A 27,410-nucleotide genomic window follows, 5' to 3' on the forward strand; every position below is an offset into this window, starting at 1 on the left:
CAGTAGGGTGGGCCGAAATAAGCCGAAAAATTTTTTTTTTCGAAATCAATTTTTGGATAGCGCGCAAAAGTTGCGTAGTGAGCTAGTTAGCACTCACAAAAAATTTCTTGGATATTAAAAAATATCTAGCCGGCGCTATTTGACATTGAAAAACCGTAAAAAAAGAGAAAAATGAATTTTTGTCGAAATTTTTTTTAAAAAACTAAATTCCAAATATTTTGCTGGAATGCACCGAAAATGTTATATAATGAGCCAGTTCGAGCCCATAAAATGTTTCATTGATTTTAATGAGCAATTAACCGTTCCTTTCCGACATTAAAAATTGGAGAAAAATGAAAAAATATTGACTTTCTTTAAAAACCAATGTGAAAATTATTTTTCAAAATTAAATCATAGACTAATTAATTAAATAGCACTATTAATCATAGTAATTATTATCACGTAATAGTATCATACATTTTCTAGAATTACATATATATAGATAATAAAATTTTAAAAAAGAAATCTTCAAATTTGATTTATAATACCTCATGCATAATGAATATTATTTTTTGGAATAATATTGTCCCTTGTTATCAAATGATGGAAGTTCTTTCCTAGCTTGAAGTTTGGCACGAATGTATCCATCTCGTGCAGTTTCACCACGAACTTTTATTGCAGCTTCGGTTATTAGTTTCACACAACGTTTCACAGCTTGCGTGTAACAGGGAAATTTCTCGAAAGTAAACTCTGTAGAATGTTCTTTGCACATTTCTTTCCATTGTTGGTCTTTTTGATGCATTGTAAGAGTTGGCTCTGTTACAACACAGTTTGCCCAATCAACTAAATCAACGGCTTCAAAATTGAGTTTAGGACGCTCAAAAAATCGTACACCATCCGAGCTCTTCGTCTTCTTATTTCTAGAGTTTAGAATGCGCCTAACAGCTAATTCCCGAATGTATTTTCTTGAGTCAAACAACATTGTCAACAGTAGCTGTTCAGGATAAGCGAAATATGCATTACTTGAGAGAACTTTGAAAATTATCTCCTTAACGTTGTCTGGAAACTGCCTTCCAAGAGAAATCATTTTCCAAACATGTTGGGCGCCGTACTGGCAGTTCGGTTTTATTTTTTATTTCAAACCACATTGGAGCATAAATTAACATTACATACTTTACAAGTATTGTAAGATTTTCTGATGGAATTGGAGTGCTTATATACAAGCCTAACAAATGTTTTGCAGTTGTCAGCCATCGCGCATGACTGACTGAGTTTGCCTCGGCTACTGTCAGCCACGCTTGAAGGACAACTGACCATCTTTTACGGCAAGACAGATTCTATACAAATATTGTTGTTCAATACTTAAATTTTTTATATCTTCCATGTCCAAAACCAGAAGATTGCAGTCAATTTTATCAAATTTGACCACCTGATTTTTTTACAATCTCTAAGAAGTTGTTCGATAGCTCCAGAATATGAATGTGGCCACTTTGTGCAACCGTCCAATTCCAGTATAAGAGGCCTCAGTGGCAACTCATTGTGGACATTGGACGCAAGAGAGGACCCCTTTAATTGCTTAACTCTCAGCTGTGGAGGTATAGAATTACAGCATTTCTTAATGAAGAATACTTGCGTTCAATTCATTAATCAGTTTAAAGGACTTCAGAGGATTCACATTTTTTTAATACTCAAGGGCTCTATTTGTCAAATATATATAAAATAGTTATAAAATAATCTTAGGAATAATAGAAGTAGTTGAGCGCCGTTTATTATCCCGAAGAAACTACTGGAACCAAAGATTAAAAAATTAGCATCTTATGTAACTATTTTTTATTTGAGTGTGTGCATTTTTTAAAATTGGCGTACAAATGTCGCATAAAATTGATTGAATTTTCACTGTTTTTTCTAGGTAACGTATTGCGTAACATTTCAGTACTTACTTATTTCGAAACTACTTTTATTTTTTTTTTTCATTTTGCCAATGTTTCAGTCTTAAAGGAGCGTAGCTAAATATTCTACGAAATGTATAAAAATCTTTGAGGATTTCAACTAATGCACTGACAGATACTTCTAATGCTTGTTGAAACTAGCTCCAAACTTTTATTTTTGCCCCCCCCCCTTTTTTTTTTTTTTGAAAAAAGTGCATTTTTGTCCTTTTTTTCAGTTTTTCAAGGTCAAATAGCGCCGGCTAAATATTAAACAAATTTAGCGAAATTTTTTATGGGTAATAACGGGTCCATATAGCAACTTTTCCGCACTATCCAAAAACAGATTTCCAAAAAAAGTTTTTTCGGCCCACCCTAATCTACAGTAAGGGTGCCATTTCTCTCTCCGAAGGTTCATTCTTTTCACCCCGGCTGCCTACTTTTTGAAAGGTGCCTGTTTTTCACCCTAGTTAGAGGTGCAATTTCGGCTCCGTATTGGGTGCCGCTGGTGAACAAGCGTTTCACCCCTGAAAGGTGCCGAATGCAACCTGTAGTTTTAACAGTGTAGGCAATGCCATTTTCACATCTTTTAACGATATTAAAAATTAGGATTTTTGATTGATATGTTGCAACCGCGTCATTTAGATTTTGACAGGAATTGTATTTTATGCATGGGAATCTAAATTCGAAAGTAGAATGAATTGGCTGAAGAATTTATTGAGGACATTGTTCATTTGTTTGACTGTTGCGACATTCTTCAATTTTTACGATATTTAAAGTTGGCAACAGTATTGTTTGAATTAGCTTTCCTTACCTTATTCCAAATTCCAAATAATCAGGGCTTTTATTTTTAACGGAACAAAGTTAGTGAGACAAAGAATAGAAGACGAAAAAATGAAGAATGTCTTTCTTGGATTTGCTACATTTCCTTAATTGAATTTCGCAAGTGCTGTTTCCGAATAGGTCATTTCTTCATATTTGTATGCCTCATAATTTATTTTGAGAAAGAATTCTAGATGCAAATGGCGAGCATTGGTCTTCCCATCCCGATGCTCCAGCAGATAGAGGGACCTCATTGTTGTATTTCCCTTAATTGAACATTCATAGCACTGAAGGATTTATCGACTTTTGTTTTGAAAGGATGGTATATAACCAAGGTTGGAACACGAAATAGCCCCATTGGGAAAATGGTATTGTGCACTATGAGGTCGTTTCACTGCGGTCATTTTGAAAAATGTTTACTATTTGTTTAGCAGTGATTTACGTAGTATGTCGTTGTTGAAACATGATTTGTTGTTTTAGATAAAAAATGATAAAGATGAATCCTTATTTACATAGTTTATTTCAAAGGCTTGAAAAGCATTAACTCTCCTTTTAGAAACTCTAAAAATGTACAGTCGCGCCCGCTTAGTGAAATAGGCAATTTGCCACGAAAAAGTATTCTAATAAGCGGGATATTCCATTAAACGGGAATAAAATAACACGCATCAACAGTGTGGAACACTGAAATTTTGTTACCTTAAGGGGGTTATTCTTTTATGCGATATTCCAGTAAGTAGTACTGTAGTTACTGTAGTTTATTGTGATTTGGTTGTTTTGCACAGTGCACTAGCCCGCAATTAAGCAGCAACTTTGAAGCAGAGGGGCAACCAGGGGGGATTTTCTCGTGCTAGGGATGGTTCATATACATTATGTTTCGTTTCAACTTGCAAGACCTCTATTTTCGCAACTGTTAGTCCTAGATGCATACTTCCAAATGCAAAAATGTTCAAAATCAGATGCAGGGTTATGATATTGCAAGTTTGAAGCAAAAGTAAAAATGAGTCAAGAAATACAAAATTTAACTTTTTATACGGGCCCTAGGTCCCCTAACATATGTTCACGGAAATAATCTCCATTGAAAAACGATTCCTAGCTAAAAGGTTTGATATTAGTACGACCAATATTCACGGAGATATAAAACTCAGCGTTTTGTGACTTACACCACTTTACATTCGCCGTCAATAACACCTTTTGGGGGAAAATGTAGCAGTTAACAAGAGTTTAAAACTATATGTGTGCATAAAGCGTGGTTTTTCAAATTGATTGAGGTTTTGTAGTGTGCTTTTGCGTATCATGGCATAACTTTTGCATTTTTTTTAAAACAGCAATGAAAAATATAAATGCTTTGTTTTTTTACTTCCAATTCATTTTTTTTAATTCCAATCTCTTCTTCTATATGGTCCCTTAAAACTTTGAACTTTAATATCTCTTAGAGTTTTTTTCGCACAATTGTCAAACTTTTTGTGTTAGTAGCATCTGTCAATGGATATTATTTCTCTAAATATAAGTTAGGGAACATAGGGCCCGAATAAAAAGTTAAATTTTGTACATTTAGACTCATTTTTATTTTTGCTTCAAACTTTCAATATCTTAAATTTGCATCTGAACTACTGGTTGCGATATTAGAGATCTTGCGGAACACCCTGTATAATCCTTATTTGTGTGAATATTCTTTCAGTGGCAGCCAAAAAAAAAAAAAAACTGCACCACTTGTAAAAATTCACATATTTACGAATTTCTGGAGGAATTAGCTATTAATTGTTCAGTAACTTTTGTCACATAAAAGGTAAGCTTCAGCTGACAAGTTTCAATAAAATTTATATCCCTCATGCATTCGAAGGACTATCAACAAAGTGAAGAAACCAAAAACGTTTTTTGATCATCCTTCATCGAAAGGAGCATGGATTACGCTGGAAATTTCAGCAATTAGTTTACTTATGATATACAATAATTTAAAAGATTGTCGTGAAAGTATCATTTGTATTCAGGCAGCTATAAGCATTTCTTTCAAAAATGGCAGTTTTGCTCGTATTGTTTTGGCTCATGCACTGTAAAAACGATTCAAAAACGTTCCTTTAAAATAATAGGCAGCTAATGTGCCCAATTTCTGCCAGTAACATATCTCGCAAAAACCAGGAACGTTTTCCACTAAAATTCAGTAACCTTCCTAAACAATTTAGAAATCTTTCCATTTAAAGCCAGTCGTATCTTCAGAACTTCAGAGTAATCTTAGGTAGTGATAATATAACAGCTTAGCACCTTCCCGATTAAGCAAGATAGTTGCAAAAACGGACAAAGCTAAGCCAGAATTGCGAGTATTAAACACCGCGCTTGATTGCAATTCTTGCCAAGCTACGTAGTCCATACTTATTTGCTCCCTTTGGGAGTTTAATCAGCATGGACGAGCCATAATCAAAAGGAAGCCGATACACCTTATAAATACTGTTAGTTAATCTTTAAACTGGGAGCTAAAAATGTTTTTTTTTATAACAGAGTGAAGTCTGCATTTGGACAACTTGTAGCAATTCAGGAAACTTTTTGACAATGAGACTTGATATTTCCAGGAAGTGGATAAAAACCACTGAAATCCCGAAACGTTGCACGAAAACACTCAGGAACGTTTCGGAATTTTTTTACAGTGTAACACGACGAGTTTTCCATTCCGGCTTACCAAACTTCCCGAAAACTTAACAGCATAAAAGAAAATTATTACACTACAATTTTATGATCTATGAGCATTTGAAGCAATAAATTTCTCACTGCGCATGCACGAAAGTTAGCAATTTATAACTGTCAAAATTTCATTGCCAAATATATTTAGCATCTTATAAAAAAAGTCCAGTTGAATATTAAAAAAGAACTTAGAATGATGTCGATGACCTAATGAATCACATTTCAATTATTCTCGGATAGGCGATGAATGATAAGGGATCGTTCACAAACTCCCTGTTTTTAACACGAATCACACTGAGCACTTGTAGGTAAGTGTTGCAATTTTTCGGATGACCCTCATACGATTCGTTGCTAATACAAGGATAATTGAAATATGGATTATTAAGTCGCGAAAATTTTCATTGGAATTTTTTTTAATAACAAGTCAACTCTATTTGGCTAAGAGATTTTGTAAGTTATAAATTACCATCCTTTGCACTTGCACAGTAAGAAATTGAATTGTTTTAATTGTTGATACTTCATCACATTTCCAAAATTTTAATTTCAAATTTTAGTGTAATGATTCTCTTGTATGATGTCAAGTTTTCTGAATGTTTGGTAAGCCGGAACGGAAAACTCTTAATGATAGGAGCCAAAAACATGCGAATAAAATTGATATTTTCGAAAGAAATGCTTACAACTTCGTGAATATAAATAATACTTTCACGAAAATCTATGAAATTGTTCTAAATACTAAGCAAACTCGTATCTGAAATCTACAGCTTATTCCATGCTATTAATGATGAAGAATGATAAAAAAAATCGTTTTGGTTTCTTCTATATGTTGATGGTACCCAAATGATGCATGGATGATATCATTTTAATTGAAACTTTTCAGCTGAAGCATACCTTTTGTGTGACAAAAGTTTCAGAACAAGTACTGTTAGCTTATTTTTCAAAGAATTCCTAAATAAGTGAATTTTTGTAAGCGATATTATCTTTTTTGTCCGACAGCGCATAAATATAGCTCAAAACTTGCGGATTACTGTTTAAGTTCTGGCATGCAATCAATTCGTTAAGTTTATTCACAAAACTAACTTTATAATCACTAATAATTTTTCATTGTCTTTGGCAACAGTTAAAAAAGTATTTTAACTTTATAATTGCTATTATTTTTCATTGCTTTTGGCAGCAATTAAAAAAGTATTTTAACTTTATAATTACTATTATTTTTCATTGTCTTTGGTAACAATCAAAAAAGTATATTAACTTTATATAATAACTACTATTTTTCATTGTTTTTGGTAACAATTATAAAACAATTACGCCACTTCCATCACACAAAAATTTAGTGGATCAGAATTTCAAAGCCATAGCGTAAAAAGTTTCACTTCAAAAATATGTTTTAAAAATTCACGGGAAATTCTGATTTCCTTCTGTAGCATATCTAAACGCTACAATTTTTCGGCGTTTTGTTTAAGGAAATCGGCCGATTACGCATGCAAAGTGCACCCCCACCATGCACGATTGGCTACGAAAAGTGGCGGCCGATGAACCAGCAAAATGCGTATTCATTCACTATATTCACACACGACTGTTATTGTCTTTTGCCTGCCTGACATTGACCCGGATCGCGCAGACGATCTTGAGGGGGTGACCCAGTGCCGGAGGGAGCCCTTCCCTCTCCTCCTCCGGCTCTATCTTTCGTTTTCAGGCTCTTCCGGAAGAGCATTCCAAGATTCTACTGCTTTTTTTTGACCCTTCTTTAACTACTTTCTATGTGTGTTTCATTAATTGCTGACAAAATGCGGAGACGTGAACTAGAAGATTTTGAGAATGATCTAATTTGCATTTAAATTAAAATAATTACTCTGTGGGAAATGAGCTCGTAGTGTGAATACTACAACTAGGTAAATAGAATAATGAGGTCGTTTCCGAAATTTTAAAAGTATTTTTTTTCAAATGAGCATGCTTAAAAAACACAGGATCTGACCATTTTTTTTAAATAATTTGACTAAGTTTAACATTTTTTAAAAATTACTTTAATCGGTGCTCTTTCATTGTCCGCTTCTGCCGATGACATCACAAATGATGAAATGCCATTCACGGAGCACAATATTTAATTCGCTTCTTTACTCACGTGTACTGGCAGCGACATGGTTAATATAATAGCAAGCGTAGAGCGCAATATTTAATTCGCTTCTTTATGATCACAACGTGGAAACGCGGTAAACAGATGCGCCAAAGTGCATCATTTGTGACGTCATAAAGACCACGCCTCATTTTCAAAATCTTACATTTAAAAAAAATAATTAAAAATTAGGCGTCGGGAAAAATTTAAGCGTTAGGAAAATGAAAGTTTTTCTCGCCCCATGCTTTTTTCTTTTTTCTTTTTGCTTATTCTATCAATTTCAGTGACTAAAACTAGTATTTTTGACTGACGGAAACAACCATATTCTTTTTCTTTTTTCATACGACTTCGAGGAAAACTCAACGGAATCATGTTTTCTTCACGACTTTTGAGGAATTCGAAGATTTTATTTAGATATTATTTAACTATCAGCTCTAAGTTTATTTAGCTGGATGAATTTATGTCTTCCTTTGAAAAAAATCTAATAAAAGGAAACATTCTCTTTTGCAGTTACCTAGTTGTAGTACTCACCAGACGAGTTGTTTTGTTTTTGTACAAACATTAAATTAACGAGAAATTAGGCTAGTTTAAACTTTATAAATAAAATTTATTATTTCGCTATTAATCAAAAGTCATTGAAGCAAACAACATATTTTGTAGATTGTGCATTAAACAACTTAATAGCTTTTTAAATACAAAATTTAGATCATTAAACGATCTATTTGTAGTAAAAAAGTCATTTTGTTTCAAAATAATTACTTTTAATCTTTTAGATATGCACTTTTTTACACGTATAAAAGAAGACTAACCTTTAACGTGTGTAAATGAGTACACTCGTACATTTCTTTTTAGATACTAAAAATTATTTTACGGGCATAAAAGTAAGTTATGTGAACTTTTTTTTAAAAATATATGTAGAATTGCGCTCTTGTGGCTCAATACCGAATAGGATTCTGCATGAAATGCAGTAATAACCTGAAATCGCCATTTTTGAACTTACATTAGTCTGGCCACGAGGTACAGATTTAATGAGTAATGCATAATTTAACCAAAACTAAGTTAAACGTTAGTCTGGCCCTGAGGTACAGAATCAGTGAATGATGAATAGTTTAACCAAAACTAAAATTAAAAGTTAGGCTGTCCCCGAGGTACAAATTTAATGAGTAATGCTTGATTTAACCAAAACTAAAGATAAATGTTATTCTGGCATTGAGGTACGGATACAATGAATAATTTAACCTAAACTAAAGTTAAAGTAAGAAATATCATAGAATACGTTGTATGAAATTAATGATCAAAGAACAAAATCCCAAGCTATGTTAAATGAAAAATGATTAAATAATGTAAAAAAAGAAAAGGAAAAGCGATTAACTACATTAATAGTGGTATTCGCAACACATGAAAAGCAGGCGAGTGAGTACCCCATTATGCTTTGAACCTTTTTTTCTTCGCAGTTTTGTACTAAACATTTTTCTTTTATAATCATAAGGTATGATGCAAATATGTAATTCTTTTAAATTGCATGTAATTTACGTTAGAAATCAATTTGCAATAACCAAGACAGTTATGAGCGACTATTCATTAGCAATCATTTTCTTTCTTTCGTTCTTTTTTTCTTTTCATCCATGCAATTAGTCCTGATACGAACAGCCGTCAAATATCGATTTCTTAGTTCTTTACGTCTTAATTTCTTTCTTTCCCCCTTTTCTTTATTTTTTTGCAATTCGTAATTTCATTTATCAAGTGAGCTGTACTAGATACTATCTTCATTATAACTTTTATTTTTATGTTACATTTTATTATAGCAATCATCAATTGTGATATTGGCCGCTAACAAATACTTATTACATTGCCTTTTTTTCAGTTCTTGTATTTCACGATTGTTTTTAATTTGTTCATTCACTAATTATTATTGGTATTGCTTTGATACACTGTGATGCTAACTTCATTTTTCATTTCTTTTTAACTTTAATCACCCCCCTCCTTTTTTTTCTTTTGTTTTGAGAATTTCTTTTTTTGTGTATTTTATGAAGTCGCGAGCATCGAGTGCAATGTATAAAACTAATTGATGACAATTCTTTCGTTTTCTTTCAGTGAACACAATGGACTGGTGGATAAAACTACTGGCTTGTCTTGGAATTGTATTAGCAGTTTATGCACAGGAACATAATCTCAGTAAGTGATACGCTTTCCTTTTTTTAAATGTGCTAAAATGTTTTTAAGATTACAGATAAAACTATACAACTCAAGCAGAGTGTCAGTTTCATTCAGCTATGAGAATGAATAATTTATTGCAAAATACATAGAAGTTGTGCATGTACTTCACGTACCAGGAACTGTTCCGGTAGGGATCCAGAGAAGGGTCATGGTCTTCTTGACCCCCTTAAAAGACCAAATATATCCTATAACTGTATTCTGGGAACTTACATTTCGAAAAATTTGCCACAGACCCCTAATTGTGCCCGAGTATTGCCCTTTGACCCCTCCGCCCTTTCCGATAGTGCCCCCCTCCAAAACCAGAATGTGGATCTGATCTTGGACGTGTCCAAGGAGAGAGATCTGGGGAATTGTCTCTCTCCAAAACTTCGAAATTTTACCCATTCACGATTGAAAAGGACTAAAACTAACGTTTTCCAATTCGAAATTTAACTACTCTCTACTCTTTTTTTTGGCTACGCCACTGCCACGTACTGTGTATTTTCATCATGAAAGGCTGGGCTACCTACTATTTATGACCATTTCAAATGATAGTTTTAGCTTAAAGTTATCTACGAGTATAAAAATTGAAACATTAAAAGTAACTAAACGCGTCAGATGGGAAAAAAATAGATATTCAGTGTTTTGGCTCTCCTGAAAAGTGCTAATTTTCATATTCGTTGGTTTAGCATGGTACCGACGAAATATAATGCCATTATCAGAAAAAAAAAAAGAGTTTTTCAATTGTATTAGTTGAAATATTTGGTGAAGTGTTATGTGCCGAAATTTAACGTTTAAAACAACAAAAAAATAAAGAAAAAAAAAGAAAAGTTAAGAGCAAAGAAAAACACGCTTTTGCTAAAGTTGGGCAATTGTAGCTGGAAAAAATGTGATCTATTACAATAAGAAGTATAAATAGAATACAGAGGAGAATATTTTTTGTTATTTTTTGAAAATTAAACTAATAATTATGTAACTTATTTGAAATGGATAGCTAAAAAACCTTACAAAGGACAGTTATGATACGTTCTACTTGCAATAACTTTTATGTAAAAGTAAATTTCAGCAATTTCGAGCAGCAAACCCTTTTCATTGTTTTTTTCTAAAATACTTCAGTTAAGTACATTGAAATCTTTCTCTTTCCTTAGCTCTCCCCCCCCCCCCTTTTTTCATTTTCTTTCATTTTTGAACTGCTAATGTGTATATATGAAAGTTGATATGTAATTAGAGTCCAAAAAAAAAAAAAGAAAAAGAAAAAGGAATAAAATTTAGTTTTTAATAAAAATTTCTCAAAGAAAAATTAGTGGAAGTTAAATCAAGATCAAAAATTGTTAATGGGGTTATTTCCTCCAGTCAAAAGAACCTTTTTAGTCACTGAAATTAATAGAATGAACAAAAAAATGACATGGACAAAGAAAATACTTTAATTTTCCCAACAGTTATTTTTTAATTACTTTTTTTATAATGTAAGATTTTTCAAACAAGGTGTGTTTTTCATGACGTCATAAATGGTGTACTTTGGCGCATCTGTCTACATCGTTTCCACGTTATGATATTCAAGGAGCGAATTAAATATTGCGCACTTTCGCTATCAACCATTTAAAAGTGAAACTTTTCTCTCGGTTGATGGTTCAGCTCGACCTTTGCTTGACACCACAGAATCTGTCATGCCCATCCCACTAGTGGTTTTAATGCTACATCTCATGAACTCTAATCCAGACAACACTTAAACAACACATGTTCACACTTTCAATGCAAAAGGAAAGGAAAACTCCTCGCAGAAGATTAAGAAAAACTGATCTTTCTATACCAGGTGGAAAAAGTTTGTATAAGAACGACTAAATAGAAATCAAAACTTTAGAACTGAAGAAAAAGGTATCAGAACTTTTTTCCTGTGAATTCTTGCAAGAGCACCCTGCATTACCAGCACATATAACTGGAGCAAAATCACTTAACCTTGTAAATCTTCGTTGCATGCTTGAAAAAAGTTCGCTGACCACTCATCTTTGACTATAGAAATGGATGGCCCCGAATTTCATAAAACTGGTTCAGCGAGCTGCTTTACATATCTTCTTTCAGCCACTGAATTCTCAAATGGGTAAAGGTCACCGCCAAGTTACTTCATATGTCGTACTTTGATAGGTTTGGCGACCTTGTGGTCGTTGCAAGGTGAGAGGATTGCTTCATTAGTAGCAGTTAAGTACGAACTATTTTTATCGGTGGAATATTGCGCAAACTTCATCATTCCAGATCATCGGGGTGAGACAGTACGGCTAGTGTCAATGCTAAGTCAAGTTATTCGGGGTCTAAATCTTTTTATTTTGCCAAGAAAAAAAGAAAAGTCAAACATGTTTTTCCTAACGTAAAAGTTTTTTTTTAAATATTTTTATTTACTTATTTATTTGTTTTTAATTATTATTATTATTAGTACTTTATTAGAAAAGTTCTGTGCTACGCCAAAAACATATCATACACACACACACACACACAAACTAAATAAATAAATGAAATAATATATAAACAGAATAAAATAAACTAAATAATATTAATTAAAGGTAAAGCGATAAACAAATTTAAATAGATAAATAAAAATAACTAAAAAAATCCCCCCCCCCAAATATTTGGATGGCGCAACTTGCGCCATAACCCCCCCCCCCCCCTCCTGTGGGCACCCCCGTTCCTCTTCGTTTAAAATTTCATATGAATAATAGCCTCTTATGAGTCAAAAACAGAATATACAAAGCAAGTTAGAATAAAATCTACTAATTACCTGTAATTTGCTTTTATTACGGGCAAAATAGACACAGCAATGATTCAGCTTTAGTTTTTGATGTAGAATTAACTTGGTTTGCATTTAAGGCAGTGAGAAGCAAAAGGATGTAAGTGGACGTTTTCAAGTTTTGAGTAAAATGCGTTTAAAGTTGCTGCTTTCTTTGAAATTCTTTTTTTCAATCATGCTGTATAAGCAGCCCCTACGAGGTATCTCTTGTCCCAAGACAGTGGAGAGGTTCACCTACCATTTGAACATGTTGTCTCCAAATTTCGAATTTTGGCGCTTACATCCCTTTGCCTCTCACTGCCTCATTTGGAGTTTAGTTTAACTATGAATTAGGATAAATATGTTAGAAAAGAGCTAGGTTTTTCCCAAGTGAATGTTTTATGTCGGTCATGATGCAAGAAATATTTCATGTGCTGCAAAGTTATTGAAATCTTTTGAAAACAAAACGGAACTCCGGTTTTTGACCTAAAATAATCAGTCTTGTCCTTCACAATTTCCCAGTAAACATTTTGAATAGTTTTGAAGGTCACATCATTATCCTCATTAATAATAGCGAATTCAATGATCGAGTAACGCTTCTGACGTCATCAACAATGAAACTTGCTCCACGGCATGATAATTTGATAATATTTTTTGGTAATGTTTGACGTGCAGATAATTGCTTTATTTTGACAAAGCTGTACTGGATCTGGTCACTTAACTGTTTTACTTGTAGACTGTCAATTCAGGGGAATGAAGAAACGAAAAAGTGATCAACAATGAACGCTACCTACTGGAATTTAGGGTTAATCCACTGGAGTTAGAGTTGAGTTCCAGCCGATTATGAATACGAAAACCGCGTTTTAAAAAAACTGGTGTCAAAGCTTCAGATTTTTTGCTAGATGTGTTAGACTATTTCAATCTATAAAAGTAGAAGATTTCATTAATTTGGACTTATTTTTGGGACAAGTGGGGTAGGAAAATAGGGCTCTTTACTGGAAACATTTCCGTATAAGTCATTATCAAATTAAAAAATTTAAATGTATTACAGGATTTGTTCACAGTGACGTTTTACTCAAATTTTCATGAGTTCTTTTTGTGACGTAGCAAACAACGAGTAATATAACGTATTTCCAAATACTTGAAACAAGGCTGGATCCAAACATCTTTTGGAAGCAAAATGTCGAAAAGGTTGGCCTGAAGGGTTCTAGTTAGAAAGAGAAAAACCTGTATGGGGGAAAACACGGTCAAAGATAAAAACATTACTGACATTCCCCTATTTCGTCTAAATAGGATATAAAGACTGTTTTCTAACAAAATGGGAAATGGTATTCTTTTAAAAAAAATCTATGACGAAGAAGCAGAACTAGTTTTAACGAAAAACATCATCTTTATTTTGACACTAAAAGAACTTTTTAAGAAAAGAGTCTGGAATGTCTAGCTTTTCAGTGCATCCGTGTTTTTAGGAATTTTCTGACATCCTCATATAAATACTAGCCGATGATCGAGTAACACGCGAGTTTCAACAATGCAACTCGCTCCACGGCATGATAATTTTATAATGTGTTCTGGTAATGTTTAACATGAAGGGAAAGTCTTTATTGTGACAAGGCTGAACTCGATCTGGTAACTTGACTGTTTTACTGGTAAGACTGTGTCATTTCAGGGGAATGAAGAAACGAAAAAGCGATCTACTATGAACGCTCTCTACTAGAGTTTAGGGCTAATCCACTGGAGTTAGGGTTAAAATTTCAACTATCCAAATATCACCAAACAGGCCATTGCTTCGTTCAAATGTAGAAATAATTTTCACCCGTTATACCTTGATGGGCGATTTTCTAGTTTTTATTAATCACAATTTCGTTGTTAATATTTAGAAATTTTTGTTACATTGCCTTTTTCTAAATAATGATTAGAAGCTATTTTTTGAAAGATTTTTGTTTTGCTGAACGTCACATTCTCCGTGGAAACAAAAGAAACTAGGAAAAAAAAACTCTTTTTCTTACCCTGCATTCACCTTTGCCGGAGAAAAAAAAATGTATGAATGAAATTTTAGGTTTCGCTACAATATGTCACTGTGAATAGGTAATTTATTCATAAATTTTATTTGTATTCATGATGTATTGAAGAGAGAAGTGATTATTTATCATTTCCTTCCGCTTTTTCGGATATATTAGGCGTTCTTGAACCTGGGTTTTTTAAAAAATAAATTTCGAACTTTGAACCTTTTAAAGACCATTCGATGATCCATAGGGTAGACCAACGAGTGAATGAACATCCCCCAGTGAATAAACAGCTAGTAATCTTTTTGAAAATGCAGCAGCGGCCGCTTGTTTGAATCACGTTTGTTTCAACCAGTTTTGATTCAATAAAGCGGCTGATTCAATAAAGTAAAAAGTGCAATTTATTTTTCAATGTGACATTTTACGTACAATTTAAAAAAAGTTTTACTTATTTCTTCGTCAAAATGCAGTTCTCCCAAAATTTTGATTCTTTGATTATTTCAAGAAATTTGTCGTAGAACAGTATGACAAAGCAACTACAAAATTCAGCTTTTAATTTCTCTGCTTCGAAAACTGTATCTGTTGTTGATTGCTAAAAATAGATAGTAATTAATTTAAGCATTCTTTATTCAACTAACTATATGCATCAGAATTCGCGCCGGCGTTAACGATAATCCGCGGTAAAGCCTAGAGCGCAGAGATCGCATCGACACCATATCTGTCTCCATCTTACTGTTTTTTTCTTCTTTTTTTTACTTTTCCCAAGAAAACTGTCTCGAAGTGTTCAACTGTTACGCTGTTTAAGAAAAAAAAAAAACATTTTATACATTTTTTTATCTGACGGCAAAGGAAAACAAAACCGCTCTGATGCGCCACATGTTAGTAGGAAATGGTTATTCACATATTCTTGATTCATTTAAACGGCTTGCTTTTGTATCATATATCCGGCAGTTTTTCAACGTGAAAGCTGTATTTAGTTCTGTTTTCGAGGATTTGATTTATTAAAGCGGCTGATTCAATTAACCATTGATTCAAATATCCGGCGCTCACTGTATATGATTTTAAAACATTTTTCTTAGATGAATTGGCAGTAGTAACATCCCTCTATCCATTTCTCAAAAAGAAAACGACTAGAAAATGCTGAGTTTACCCACTGGATAGCTAGGGGTGTTCATTTACTGGGTTGGATCACTTTTTTTCATTTTAACCCCCCCCCCCCCTCGAAAATCCTGATGTAGAACCGTAAAAGTTCTCACAGTTTTTTTTCTTTTAATTACACCAGTCATCTAAAATCCTTTGCTGTCATGTATTGAATTCTGCAGTTTGTAACGGTGATATGAACTTTTTAAAATGAAATTACGCGCAAGTGATTATTCACTGGTCGGCCTACTCTATGTCCCCTAATTTCAAATTTGTCTAAAAATTTATCGAACTGGAAAAATTTATAAGTTTTCTTTTTCCTTTCTATTGAGACAGAAAAATTTTAATATTTGCAAAAAAAAAAAAAGACTTTACAAAATCAAGTTTTTGTTTTTAAATTAGCACTCTACTTTTCAATGTTGTGTTCCAAAGCTTATAGTCCTCAAAGAGAAAGTTTTGACCTTACGTAATTTAACCATCAAAGCTGTCACAAGTGCCTGGTACTCAGGGCTTCCATTCTTTCGGTAGAAAAGTGCCTAAATTGGAGAATTAAGGAGTAGTATCTAGACATTACAGATGTTTAATGTTTGTCTTTTAATTTTTTAAAATTTTATTAAGCATAAGATGTATAAGATAATTCTTTTAATTGATTTCGGAGCATTGTTGCCTCCATAACTGGAAGTAATTCATGCCTTAGTTTTATTAAGTTAACTAAGTTACTAAGTACAGTCGAAACGGTTGTAACGAGCCCAGATTTAACGAGAACCCGGATTTAGCAAGGAAATTAGAAATACTTGGTTGGTATAATGTTAAGTCTATAGGAGCATTTCTCACTTTTAATGAGCAAACCTCGCTTAAAGAGAGCAATACCTCGTGATTTATAAAATTTCTGTTGATTTCCAACTCGGCTTTTCCTTTTTTTTGGTAAATTTTCTTTAACATTCTGAAGTCAACCAGACAGTGGTGTTCCCATAGGATATGCTCCATATAACGCCGTATACTCTCAAATATGTTTTTAGATATATAGCGTATACCCTCAAGCTTCAAAAATTTTCATATAATGACAAATTACGTGTATGATCGCATACACATATTTTGCGTAATGGATTACTGGGAGTATACCCTCAGAAAAATAGATGGGAACATCACTGCAACCAAAGGTTAGTAATAAATCATAAATCCTGATAATAAGCGATGACAGAACTTTTTTTTAATTTGTAGAGTAAAGAAGCATTTAAAAATTATGTATGTATGTTTTGTGTATTCTTCAAAAACAGTGACACAAGAATGAGACACATTTGACAGTTCAAAGCGAATTAACCAACTTCTTCGGAACTATGCAATAATTAAAAAGAAGAAAAAAAAAAGAGGCAAATGATGAATTTTTCAGATTTTTTTCCCGAACTTTTTTTTTACGAACACTCGGTTCTAACGAGCAAACATCGAGGGCCCTTCGCGCTCGTTATTAGCAATTTTAACTGTTCAAATTACATGAACACACAAAACGGAGGAAAATCTTTCATTTATACCTCTACCCCCACCCCGCCCAGCTTACAGTGTTAAACCTTATGCAATGTTGACTGAGGTCAAATTTCGGAGGCTTGTGTACTGTTCTAGTTTTTGTTCCAAGTGACTATTACTTGGTTAAAAATGATGCCAGTTTTTTTCTTTATCAGCCTGTCAGTCCATCAAACCTCATCCTGTCAAAATTAATAGTCACGAACAGTGAAATAAGAAATGAAAGGTATTTGTCCATCAGTCGAGACTCTAAAACATAGTTTTCATAGTGAAAAATTGCGTAAGAATGAGTGAAAGAGTTCAAAAGCGATCATATTTTATTATTTTCAAGTGCCAGGTTGTCGACGACGAAGTCATTTGTCATTTTTCCTGATAATACTTCATCTAGTTACAGTTAAATTTCTTAAATGCAGAACACATAATACACATTTGAGTGGCATTCACTGATTTCTCAGAACTACAAACACGATAAGCTGTTGAATTTTTGGTCTAATTCGAAAAGAATGAGCCCCCCCCCCTATACTTATTTTGTTTTGTGAAATAAATTGGCTAATAATTTATATCTAATTACTGTTCATCATATAGGCCTAAGCGAGTCACCCAAAGCGGGTAGCCCTTCGTATGCCCCCGCATGGTGTGTAAGCGGCGATTCATACGTATGTCGTATTTACCCGCACACCCCCGAGTTTTAATCAGTCCCTGCGAAGCAGCAGTGAAGTGACATGGCGCAACCAGGCATAAAATTAAAAAAAAAAAAATGTTACATTTCTTTTAAAAAAATGAAGTTTTGTAACTTGTGATTACTCGAAGACCAGCTTATTTTTTTTTTTTGGTTCTCAATAGTATTACGTTATTCTGACATCATCCACCCATACACTACGATGGTCATTCTGTTTTTTTTTTAAATTATTAATTAAAGGTTATAATTACTGAAATAAAAACATGCTTTTGGGCAAAGCGGGTATAGGATTTAATCATGTAATTATTTATAATTTCTTGTCACATGTGCTGACTTAGATTTTCTATTTCAATAGGTTACGTATAACTTCAAAAAGTTTTTTTTTATGATGGTAATTCATTATTTTGTTAATTTAATTTTTTTATGTTTTATAAACAAATGTTCTGACTTTAAATCGGATAAGTACAACTTTTTTATGTATTGATTTTTCTAATGGTAGGTAGCTAGTCATTATTTTAATCATTTAAAACTTCATATTTGATTGGCAAATGTACCAAATCACAATTAATTAAGCTTACCCGCTTTGGGCCCCCTGGTAGGGCAAAGCAGGTTTTTCAAGTGCTTGTAATGTTTGATAATAAATAAACATTTGGTTTGAAATAATACAAAAATCACTTTTTATTTTGAAATTCAAGAGAACTCTACTAGGAAATAAAACCGAAATTGTTGCGCTAAAAATGCAAAAACTACAATTTCCGAGCGTTTTTCGTTAATCTACCCGCTGTACCTTACTATATCGATTTTTAATAAGGTTCGAGAAAGATACTTCCGGTGTCTAAACTATTTCCCAGCTCTATTAACCAAAAAATAAAGTAATAAAAAAAATCCTATCTTTGAAATTTTTTTTATTTTTATGATTGAGATTAAACTTAGTTCCTGATGGGGATTTCAGAGAGATCGAGTGAATGACAAAGATTTAAAATGCTTATTTAGTATATACTTAACTTTCATAAGTTAGAAAAAATGCAAATGAAATGTTGAACATGGAGATAAGTAAGAATGAAGACCTGATATTGTAGAAAACTTAAAGTAGATTCAAACAGGCAGAACAGACAAACACTGCCTTTTTTTTGAAATTTAACCGCAAGATAATACAAAACAGTTCGGTTGTTGATCTTGTGAAGTGTCATTAAAAATGATGCCAGTTCTCGAACCTGAAAATGTATATGGATATTCTTCAGAACTTTGTTCCTAATGTGGTGAACGTTTCGAGGCAAAGAGGTAGTACACGAGAAATCTATTAACAGATCATGTACAGCTTAATGAGTCACTCCGCTCCACTGAGCTATCACGGGACGCGGGAGCGTCCCGGCCGCCAAGAGAACCAAACGTCAGCAGCCAACAAAAGCAAATCCACCGCCAAGAAAGACGAAAGAAAAAAGCGACTAAGGAACAGTTTACACGACGGAACAAGTTGGGGTTTTCTGGGTTTTTCACGCCTCTGTATCTCATCCCCATGAAGACCTTCGGAGTTGATTTTTGGTATACTAAATCTCTAGTGGCCCCTGACGGCGGGGAAATTTTTACAACAGGGTTGTTTTTGATGAGATATAACTAACATGGAGAGGATAATTATTGAAGTTGCAAATATTCGCGAAAGAATACCATTGCCCACCAAACTGATGGCGTAGATATCTAGTGGGAAAAACATTGCGCTTCATTCACTGAGTGCAATTTTATGACGGACTTAAATTTCAATTATTTTCTGAGTTATAACTGACTAAAAAGTCGCCCGTCAAAGTGTGACGGATGAAAATTGCTTCTACTCTTCTACATTTGAACGAAGTCATTGCTTGTTCGGCGATATTTTGATATTTGAAATTGTAACCCTAACTCCAGTGGATAGCGTTAATTTTTAACCACTTTTTTGATTCTTCATTCTCCAAAAATGACTGTCTTACCAGTAAAACAGTTAAGTTACCGGATCGAGTTCAACCTTGTCACAATAAAGCCTTTCCCTGCATGTTAAACATAACCAAAACATATTATCAAATCACCATGTCGTGGTGCGAGTTTCATTGTTGAAACTCGCGGGTCACTCAATCATTGGCATTTATTTATATGAGGATTGTGAGGAAGTCAAGGTTGCATGCGGTTGCTCAAACCATTTTGTGCGTATGTGAATTACTCCTTGGACAGACGAAAGTTACAAAAATACGAAATTTTGGTATCTGCTTGTATTGAAATATCTTTTGGTATCAAAATTTTTCGGCTTCGCTTTAGTTCCGACTATGAGGTGAAGGAGCTGTATGCTTCGGGTCAGGTCCTAATGCACCTAGAAGCGTTTTTCTCAAAATTTCGAATTTATTGTTTTTTATTCCTATTTTAAGCAGAAATATAATTTTTAATGTGGATGAATCTTATTATTTTTTTTCATCATGTGCGGTGTTTTTAATCAGCGTTAATCAAAAACTTACTGTCGTGACACAAGCCTCAAACTATGTGACAGGAACTGCTTTCTGTTTATGTGGAAGATTTGATAATCTGAAATCTTATATGCGCTAAACGAATCTAATTACCCTTTACTACAGATTTTGCATATAAATTCCTCATTTAAAAATATAGTTTGTGTTAGAAATGTCATAACGAATAGACTATAGTAGGAGGGGCACAAGTTTGTCAAAGGCATCTCATTTTTAAAGCAATTTTCGGAAAACATTTTTCCTGGCTTTACTCCAAACTTTTTCGAAAACGTTTATTATACTTGCTCCATCTTGGGTCAATGTGACAAGCTTTTTAATTGTTGCGAAAACTAAGAATGAAAAATAGTAACAATGAAAACTTTTTTCAATTAAGTTAACAAATGAATTTCAAGTCTGAACTTCAGCGTGTATACGTTTGTGTATTTAAGGCTTTTGAAACTTTTAATTTTAGGTTTTTTATCGTTTGTAAAAGCTTTCTTTTTTTTCTTTTTCTTTTACCACCTAATTGTTTGTTTGTTTATTTATTTCGCTATTATTCCTTTTTTAAGTCAGACGACATAAAAAACGAAATCAATTAAAAACGAAATGACCGAAGGAGTTTCCTTTTCTTTCCTCACTGTAACCGCTCGTTCGTCCTCAATAGCCGTCATTAATTACTCTCTCTGCCACAGTTTGTAGCTCTCGGCTTCTTATTGCTTTCTCCTTTTCTGGGGCATTAATTGTGGCTTTCACTCTCTAATACTTTTTTTTCTTTTTTGTTTCTGATGAATAAATTCTTTCCTATCGAAGAGGATAGCAGGCTCCCACCTAGAAACCTGGTTTCCTTTGCTATGTTTAGCTTGTTCGTCTGGGATTGCCCATAAAAATGAAGTATAAAGTTAGCGATTTTATCATAAAAATAAACAGCTGTTTAAGAACAGGAATTCTTGATAACAGCTCGGAAGATCCGTAAAGTTATGAAAATTTAGAAAATTATTTTTTATAATTAAAAAAATAAGGTTTTGAAATAAAATTGAGTCTTTCTATTTACAACAATGCACTAAAAAGAACACAACGACTAGTCTGGGGTCTACTGGATAAAAAGTTTTAAAAAAGTACATAAAAAAATTTAAAAAACTTTTTAAAAATTAATTTATCAAAAAAAGGATTGAGGGGGGGGGAATCTCCGCGGGTCACAACGTCGAAAAAAATAAATCTATACACCAATTTTTAGGTTTTGGCCTTATCATTTTCCCGGGCACACAACAACCGTTTTCAAACATACAAACATTTATTTTATTTTCTGAAAATAAGATCAAAAGTTCATTAATTCTTTTGTTTGTTCAGGGGTGCTTGCAATCATTGATGCTATTTTCCGGTCACCTTTAGATAAACCGCAAGAATATGTACCATCAGTATTTTTTTTTACACTAACTTAATAAAAGAACTACCTGAATTTTAAATATTATTCTTACTTGTAACCGGGGATGCTCCTTTTAGCTGCAGCCAATTATTACTTCAGTAGGAAGATAAATTAGTCGCCTTTGGAACATACTGGTTCAAAATTTCTTGTCTTCAGGTATCTTATTTTCATTTTATCTACACTAAAAAAATGCTAAAATTTACTGGTAATTTACATGGAACGCTTCGTGATTTCACAGGTTTTCACCCATTTCTTTTGAAAATTAAGTTTTTTTTTGTTAAAATTTTTCCTGAATTACTCCAAGTTTCACGGATTCAGACCTCTCATTGTTAAAAAAAAATATTTTTATCTACCAGTTTAAAGCTTAGATCGACTAAGTTCCCAAAGGGATCGAATAAGCCTCTGAATTCCGCAGCTTTGCACGCAAGGCAGAGGCTTGGTACTTGCAATTCTGTCTTAACGTTGGCTTTAGTTGCAATAATGAATTTGGAACTTTCTTGGCAAATCAGGAAGGCGCCAAGTTACTGCTTAAAATCAACTTATCTCTGAAGGTTCCAGAAACAACACTGGCTTTAACCGGAGATATTTCTGTATTATATTTAGAACGATTTGACGATAATTTCAGGAAGGTTACTGACTTTTAGCGGAAAGCATTCCTGTTTTTTTGCTAGATATATTACTGGCAGAAATTGGGCACATCAACTGCCTATTATTTTCCAGGAACGTTTCTGAACCGTTTTTACAGTGTAGTTTCTGTATTGCTCAAACTACAAAAATTGAAAATTCATACAGGGTTATCTGAACAGTCAATGAAAACTGCAGCCCATTTTCATTCAAACATTAATAATATTTTATAAACCTTTGAAATTTGGTGCACAACATAAATTTTTTTTATTATAGTTTTATTGTTGCAACTCCTTCAATTGCTATTCATTTTGAATATTTTCATCATTGCACTACGACATGAACTTCCTTGCGAAGAGAACAAAAAAAAAAAAAAAAAAAAGCTTTCTTTAAAAATATATGATAAACGCACAGAATGCTTATGAACAAAAATTATGAATTGTGAAATCTATGAGAGTATTCATTTAAGCATTATGTTCATTCTTCTAAATTTAGACAATAAAAAAACGTTTCGCTTTTTACTTGCTAAATACTGTCAGGACGGGAAATGTGTTTGAAATATACTACCTTAATCATATGAAAAAAATATTTTCGCAGCCCGCCCTGCCTAGTGGTCAGAGGAGTTCGACTGTGACAGGGAGGTCCCGGGATCGAATCCGTGCTCGAGTATATGGATGTACTTTCTCTCTCTTGTCCTTCTTTTAAGTGAATGTGTTGTTGTGTTTTGAATGGTTGCCTACCCTATAAACGGGTCCTTATGGCATGTGTGTACTGTGGAAGTCGGAGTTCACATCAAATTACGGTACAGTTGGAAAAGTGAAGCAGCGCACCCCAAATTGCCAGCCTGCACTGTAAAAACGATTCAGAAACGTTCCTGGAACATAATAGGCAGTTATGTGCCCAATTTCTGCCAGTAACATATCTTGAAAAAAACCAGGAACGTTTTCCGCTAAAATTCAATAACCTTCCTGATATTATCCTGGAAGCCTCCTGAAAAATTCAGAAATCTTCCCGTTGAAAGCCAGTCGTGTATCTAGAAGATAAGAGTCAACTTAAGAAGGTATAATATAATAGCTTGGAGTCTTTCTGATTCATCAAGGAAGTTCTAAGAGCATTATTGCAAACATGATCAAAGCTAAGCCACAGTTGCTGGCAAGTAACGAGAATTTTACTCTCCTGCAATTCTTGCAAAGCAACGTAGTCCACACTTTTTCGCTCCCTTTGGGAGCTTAATTAGCATGGACGGGCCGTAATCAAACTGAAGTTGATACACTTTATAAATACGTACAGTTAATCTTTTAACTAGGAGCTAAAAATATTTTTCACTACAGTGAAAAGTCTGCCTTCGTGCGACATTTCAGGAAACTTTTTGACAATGATACTTGATTTTTCCAAGAAGTGGATAAAAATCGTTAAAAGCCCAAAACGTAACACGGAAATACCCAGTAACGTTTCGGATTTTTTTTACAGTATAGCTGGCACAAGACAACAACAGCAACAAAAGTATTTCCTTCTCTTTTAAAAATATTTCTGCTTATTATGACTTGCTCATGATTTTTGCAATCAAAACTCTTCTTGTAGTTTACAATTTAAGTAGATGTAAATTAGGTCATATTAGTTTGTTTTTGTAAGATAAATCTTAAAGGGATTAATAGATTGATTTCGAGCAACAAATGGAGTAATAAAATGAGAAATGCTATTTCTATTAAGAACCAAACTCATTACACTTTCATAAACGCTCGTATTATTTATATAATTAATAGTCCAACTCAATAAGTGTTCCATTAATAAAAATCTCTAGTTTTGGAATAAATATAAAATTGCAATTATGACTCTCTAAAATATTCGCCTGTATACGTAAACGGGAAAATTATCATTTAATCAGAGGTTTTAGTGAGTTTCCTTGATTGGTATTATCAGAGGTCATTTCAGCAAAGAACATAGCGAAGCCTTGATTTTTTTTTATCGTAGGAAGCAACTGTAATTATTTACTAAGGAACTAGTTCAGTTCTTGATGTAATGCCTTGATTTTGACGAACTTGCATCCTAATCATATTTTGTTAGTGTAAGTTGCTTGTGACAATGTAGGAAAAACTTAGTACACTTGAAATGTTTTCAGAACATGAAAACGCTTTAATATTTCCTACAAAACAGGAGATATTTTCGGAGAATTTCGATTGTTTGGAATTGTATTTTTTTCAATTGATGATGAGAAAGCTCAGTTAATGACTAATAGTTGTTGTTCAATTTTCTTAAATTAAATGTGTTGAATGTGTAATGCTGCACTAAACGACATTGCAAATTGAAGTTAAAAAGAAGTGGGATGCTTAGGACTACAATATTCTTATAATATAAGCTGAATTTTTGCAAGTAATCCTTATTAACAATGACGATATGTAATAAAACAATTGCCGTTGTCTGCAAAAGTGGTCCTTTCCTTTTTTTTTTTTTTGTACCGAAAAGCGATTCTTGATTGCAAGTGCAGCTTATGCTCATTTTTCTTCCCCACGAGACATTATCTGTGCCACTGTATCCCATGTTTCTCTGTTTCATCCTGTCACATTTTAGCCAGGGCAGGATGTTCAAAGAGAAAGCAGCATATAAATTACAGTTCAAGTTACTGTTATTTTTACTGAATAACTGATATTGAATATAAAAGAGTATGCTTTAAATGCTGAGTGACAAACCCCAGGATTTTGATCTGAAGATAAACTGGGCAATTACGTACTGATACCGTCCCATAGTTTTAGCTTATCTGTAAAGTGAAACTATTTTCTTGCACTTCCAATTGAAAACGAGTACATTTAAGAAGACATTATGCTGTTGCTGTGAACTCTTCTTTACTAATAATAAAGCTGAAAGTCTCTCTGTCCGGAGGATGTCTGGATGTCTGGATGTCTGTCGGATATCTGTAGGATGTCTGTAGGATGTCTGTGACGCGCATAGCGCCTAGACCGTTCGGCCGATTTTCATGAAATTTGGCACAAAGTTAGTATGTAGCATGGGGGTGTGCACCTCGAAGCGATTTTTCGAAAATTCGATTGTATTCTTTTTCTATTCCAATTTTAAGAACAAAACTTTCATAAGATGGACGAATAAATTACGAAATTATCATAACGTGGAACCGTAACATGGGCACAAGCCAATTGGCGAGATACGAAATTATCATAACGTGGAACCGTAACGTGGGCACAAGCCAATTGGCGAGAAAATTCACTACACATCATTTGTAAATATACAGGCGAACCAAAAGACCTTTTAATTTGCTATTACGGGCGAAGCCGTGCGGGTACCACTAGTTATTAATAATACAACATATCAAACAGTTAATTGTGTAAAGCTTTTGGTTTATGAGGCCTGATTTGAAACGCTGCTCTATGTGCAAAAAGAGATCTTTTTGCAATCGATACTCTTTGCAAGACAGCAAAGTGATACATACAGGTTGTGCTGAAAAAGACTGACTGTTTTTAAAAATTTATAACAGGAAAACGGTAAATGATAAAATAATAATTCTTGCAGAAAATTCATGTGGTGGGTCGCAAATGCCCCCCCCCCTCGAGTTCCACATTTTAGTTGAAAATTTTTTCAATAGATGGCGCTGCAGATAGAAAGCCTGTAAATCACAAACAAATATAGACATTACATCATAATTTTACGAAAATAATGAACAAAAGAACAAGATAATGTCTTCAAACAATCGTCGGCTGTAATCCCATGTCGCAATTTGAGGAAAATCGGTTAATTTCAGTTCTTCTTTTTGGACTTACCGTCTTAATATGTGCAGCGCCATCTATTGAAACATTTTTGAACTAAAATTTGGAACTTTGAGGGAAAAAATTTAGGTCCCACCACATGAATTAGAATTTGTTTTTTATCATTAACCGTTCTCCTGTTATAAATTTTTGAAAACAGTCAGTCTTTTTCAGGACACTCTGTACATGTAAGCTTGGTTATGCTGGCGTCAAGAATGTTTTTTTTTAAAATTAACTTCCATTTTTCATAGTAAAGGTTGTGAAGCTTTGATCACACCATATGCCAGTCGCCTCTCCAAACACCGGAGAGTTCTTTCAGTTCTGTTATCGCCAATGCTTTTTTTTAAATAAAAAAAAACCTTTTTAAAGAACAAAAAAGTTTTTTTTTTCTTTTAGCCACAAAATTAAATGAATTTTACCGAATAAGTATTTTCTCCATCAGAAGTATTGTTCGGAATTATTCAACAAGCGTTCTGAGAAGCCATCGATTATTAGAAATGTTTAACCTTCCTTGTGTTTTACGAACTCTATTGTTGTTCATGGTGCAGAGACCGATAAGCAGTTCAAGGGATCGCCATTGGTAAATTTTAATGAATGATCCTGAAATACGAGAGATATTAATTCTTACAAAAAAATTTGCTACGTAACATCGAAATTTAATGTGAAATACTTCTTTTGAATAGCTCCGATGCGTGAATTAGACTGGTGTAGTGGTAGCACTTCCAATATCTCTTGATGTTTTTAGCATGCATGTCAGCAAGAATGTAAGAACACAATGACTGGTAGACACAAAAAACAACCTAACCTTCATAATAACAACACTTAGGTTATCAAAAAGGTCATTCATACAAAACGTCCTATTTTCAGTTAACGTATAATGACCCACGTTTTGAAGAAAACAAGATCCACGATCAAATAAGATTATGCTAAAGCGATCTGAATATTGTTATGAATTCAAAGTGCGAAATATTCTACAAGAGCGCGAAGATGACACAATCCATTTTCCATATATTTATTTCCACAGTTAACTAAACTCATCTGTTAAGTTCTATGATACCTCATTGTGAATTCCAAAGACATTTCCAAGCTTAAAAACAACATCAACTACATGCCAAAACAATAAACCTCATAACTCGAGACGTGCTCAGTCATTCCATTCTTCCATCCTCCATCCTTTCACTTTACATAGAACTTTCTCCCAGTGGCGTGGAATTCAATTCAACCGTTAGCGGCCGACCCAATTACCCCTGCATCAAATGCCAGCGGGAACGATTTTGGAACATGGAAAGGCCTAACGATGCTTATCGAACAATAACAGGTTTCAGAGAGGATTCGATTTCACTATT

The 27,410-nt window shown here is 33.6% G+C and overlaps 1 protein-coding gene across 1 annotated transcript in view; it reads left to right on the forward strand.

Moving 5' to 3' along the window:
* Nucleotides 1-27,410, forward strand: part of LOC129227267 (probable chitinase 10) — a 153,532-nt gene that overhangs the window by 55,251 nt on the left and 70,871 nt on the right. The window contains exon 2 of the mRNA XM_054861785.1: nucleotides 9,604-9,684. Coding sequence (XP_054717760.1) covers nucleotides 9,612-9,684 — 73 coding nt within the window. The 5' untranslated portion in view covers nucleotides 9,604-9,611. The remainder of the gene's footprint in view (nucleotides 1-9,603; nucleotides 9,685-27,410) is intronic.

This window comes from Uloborus diversus, chromosome 8, assembly GCF_026930045.1.
Source record: "Uloborus diversus isolate 005 chromosome 8, Udiv.v.3.1, whole genome shotgun sequence".
NCBI lineage: Eukaryota > Metazoa > Arthropoda > Arachnida > Araneae > Uloboridae > Uloborus > Uloborus diversus.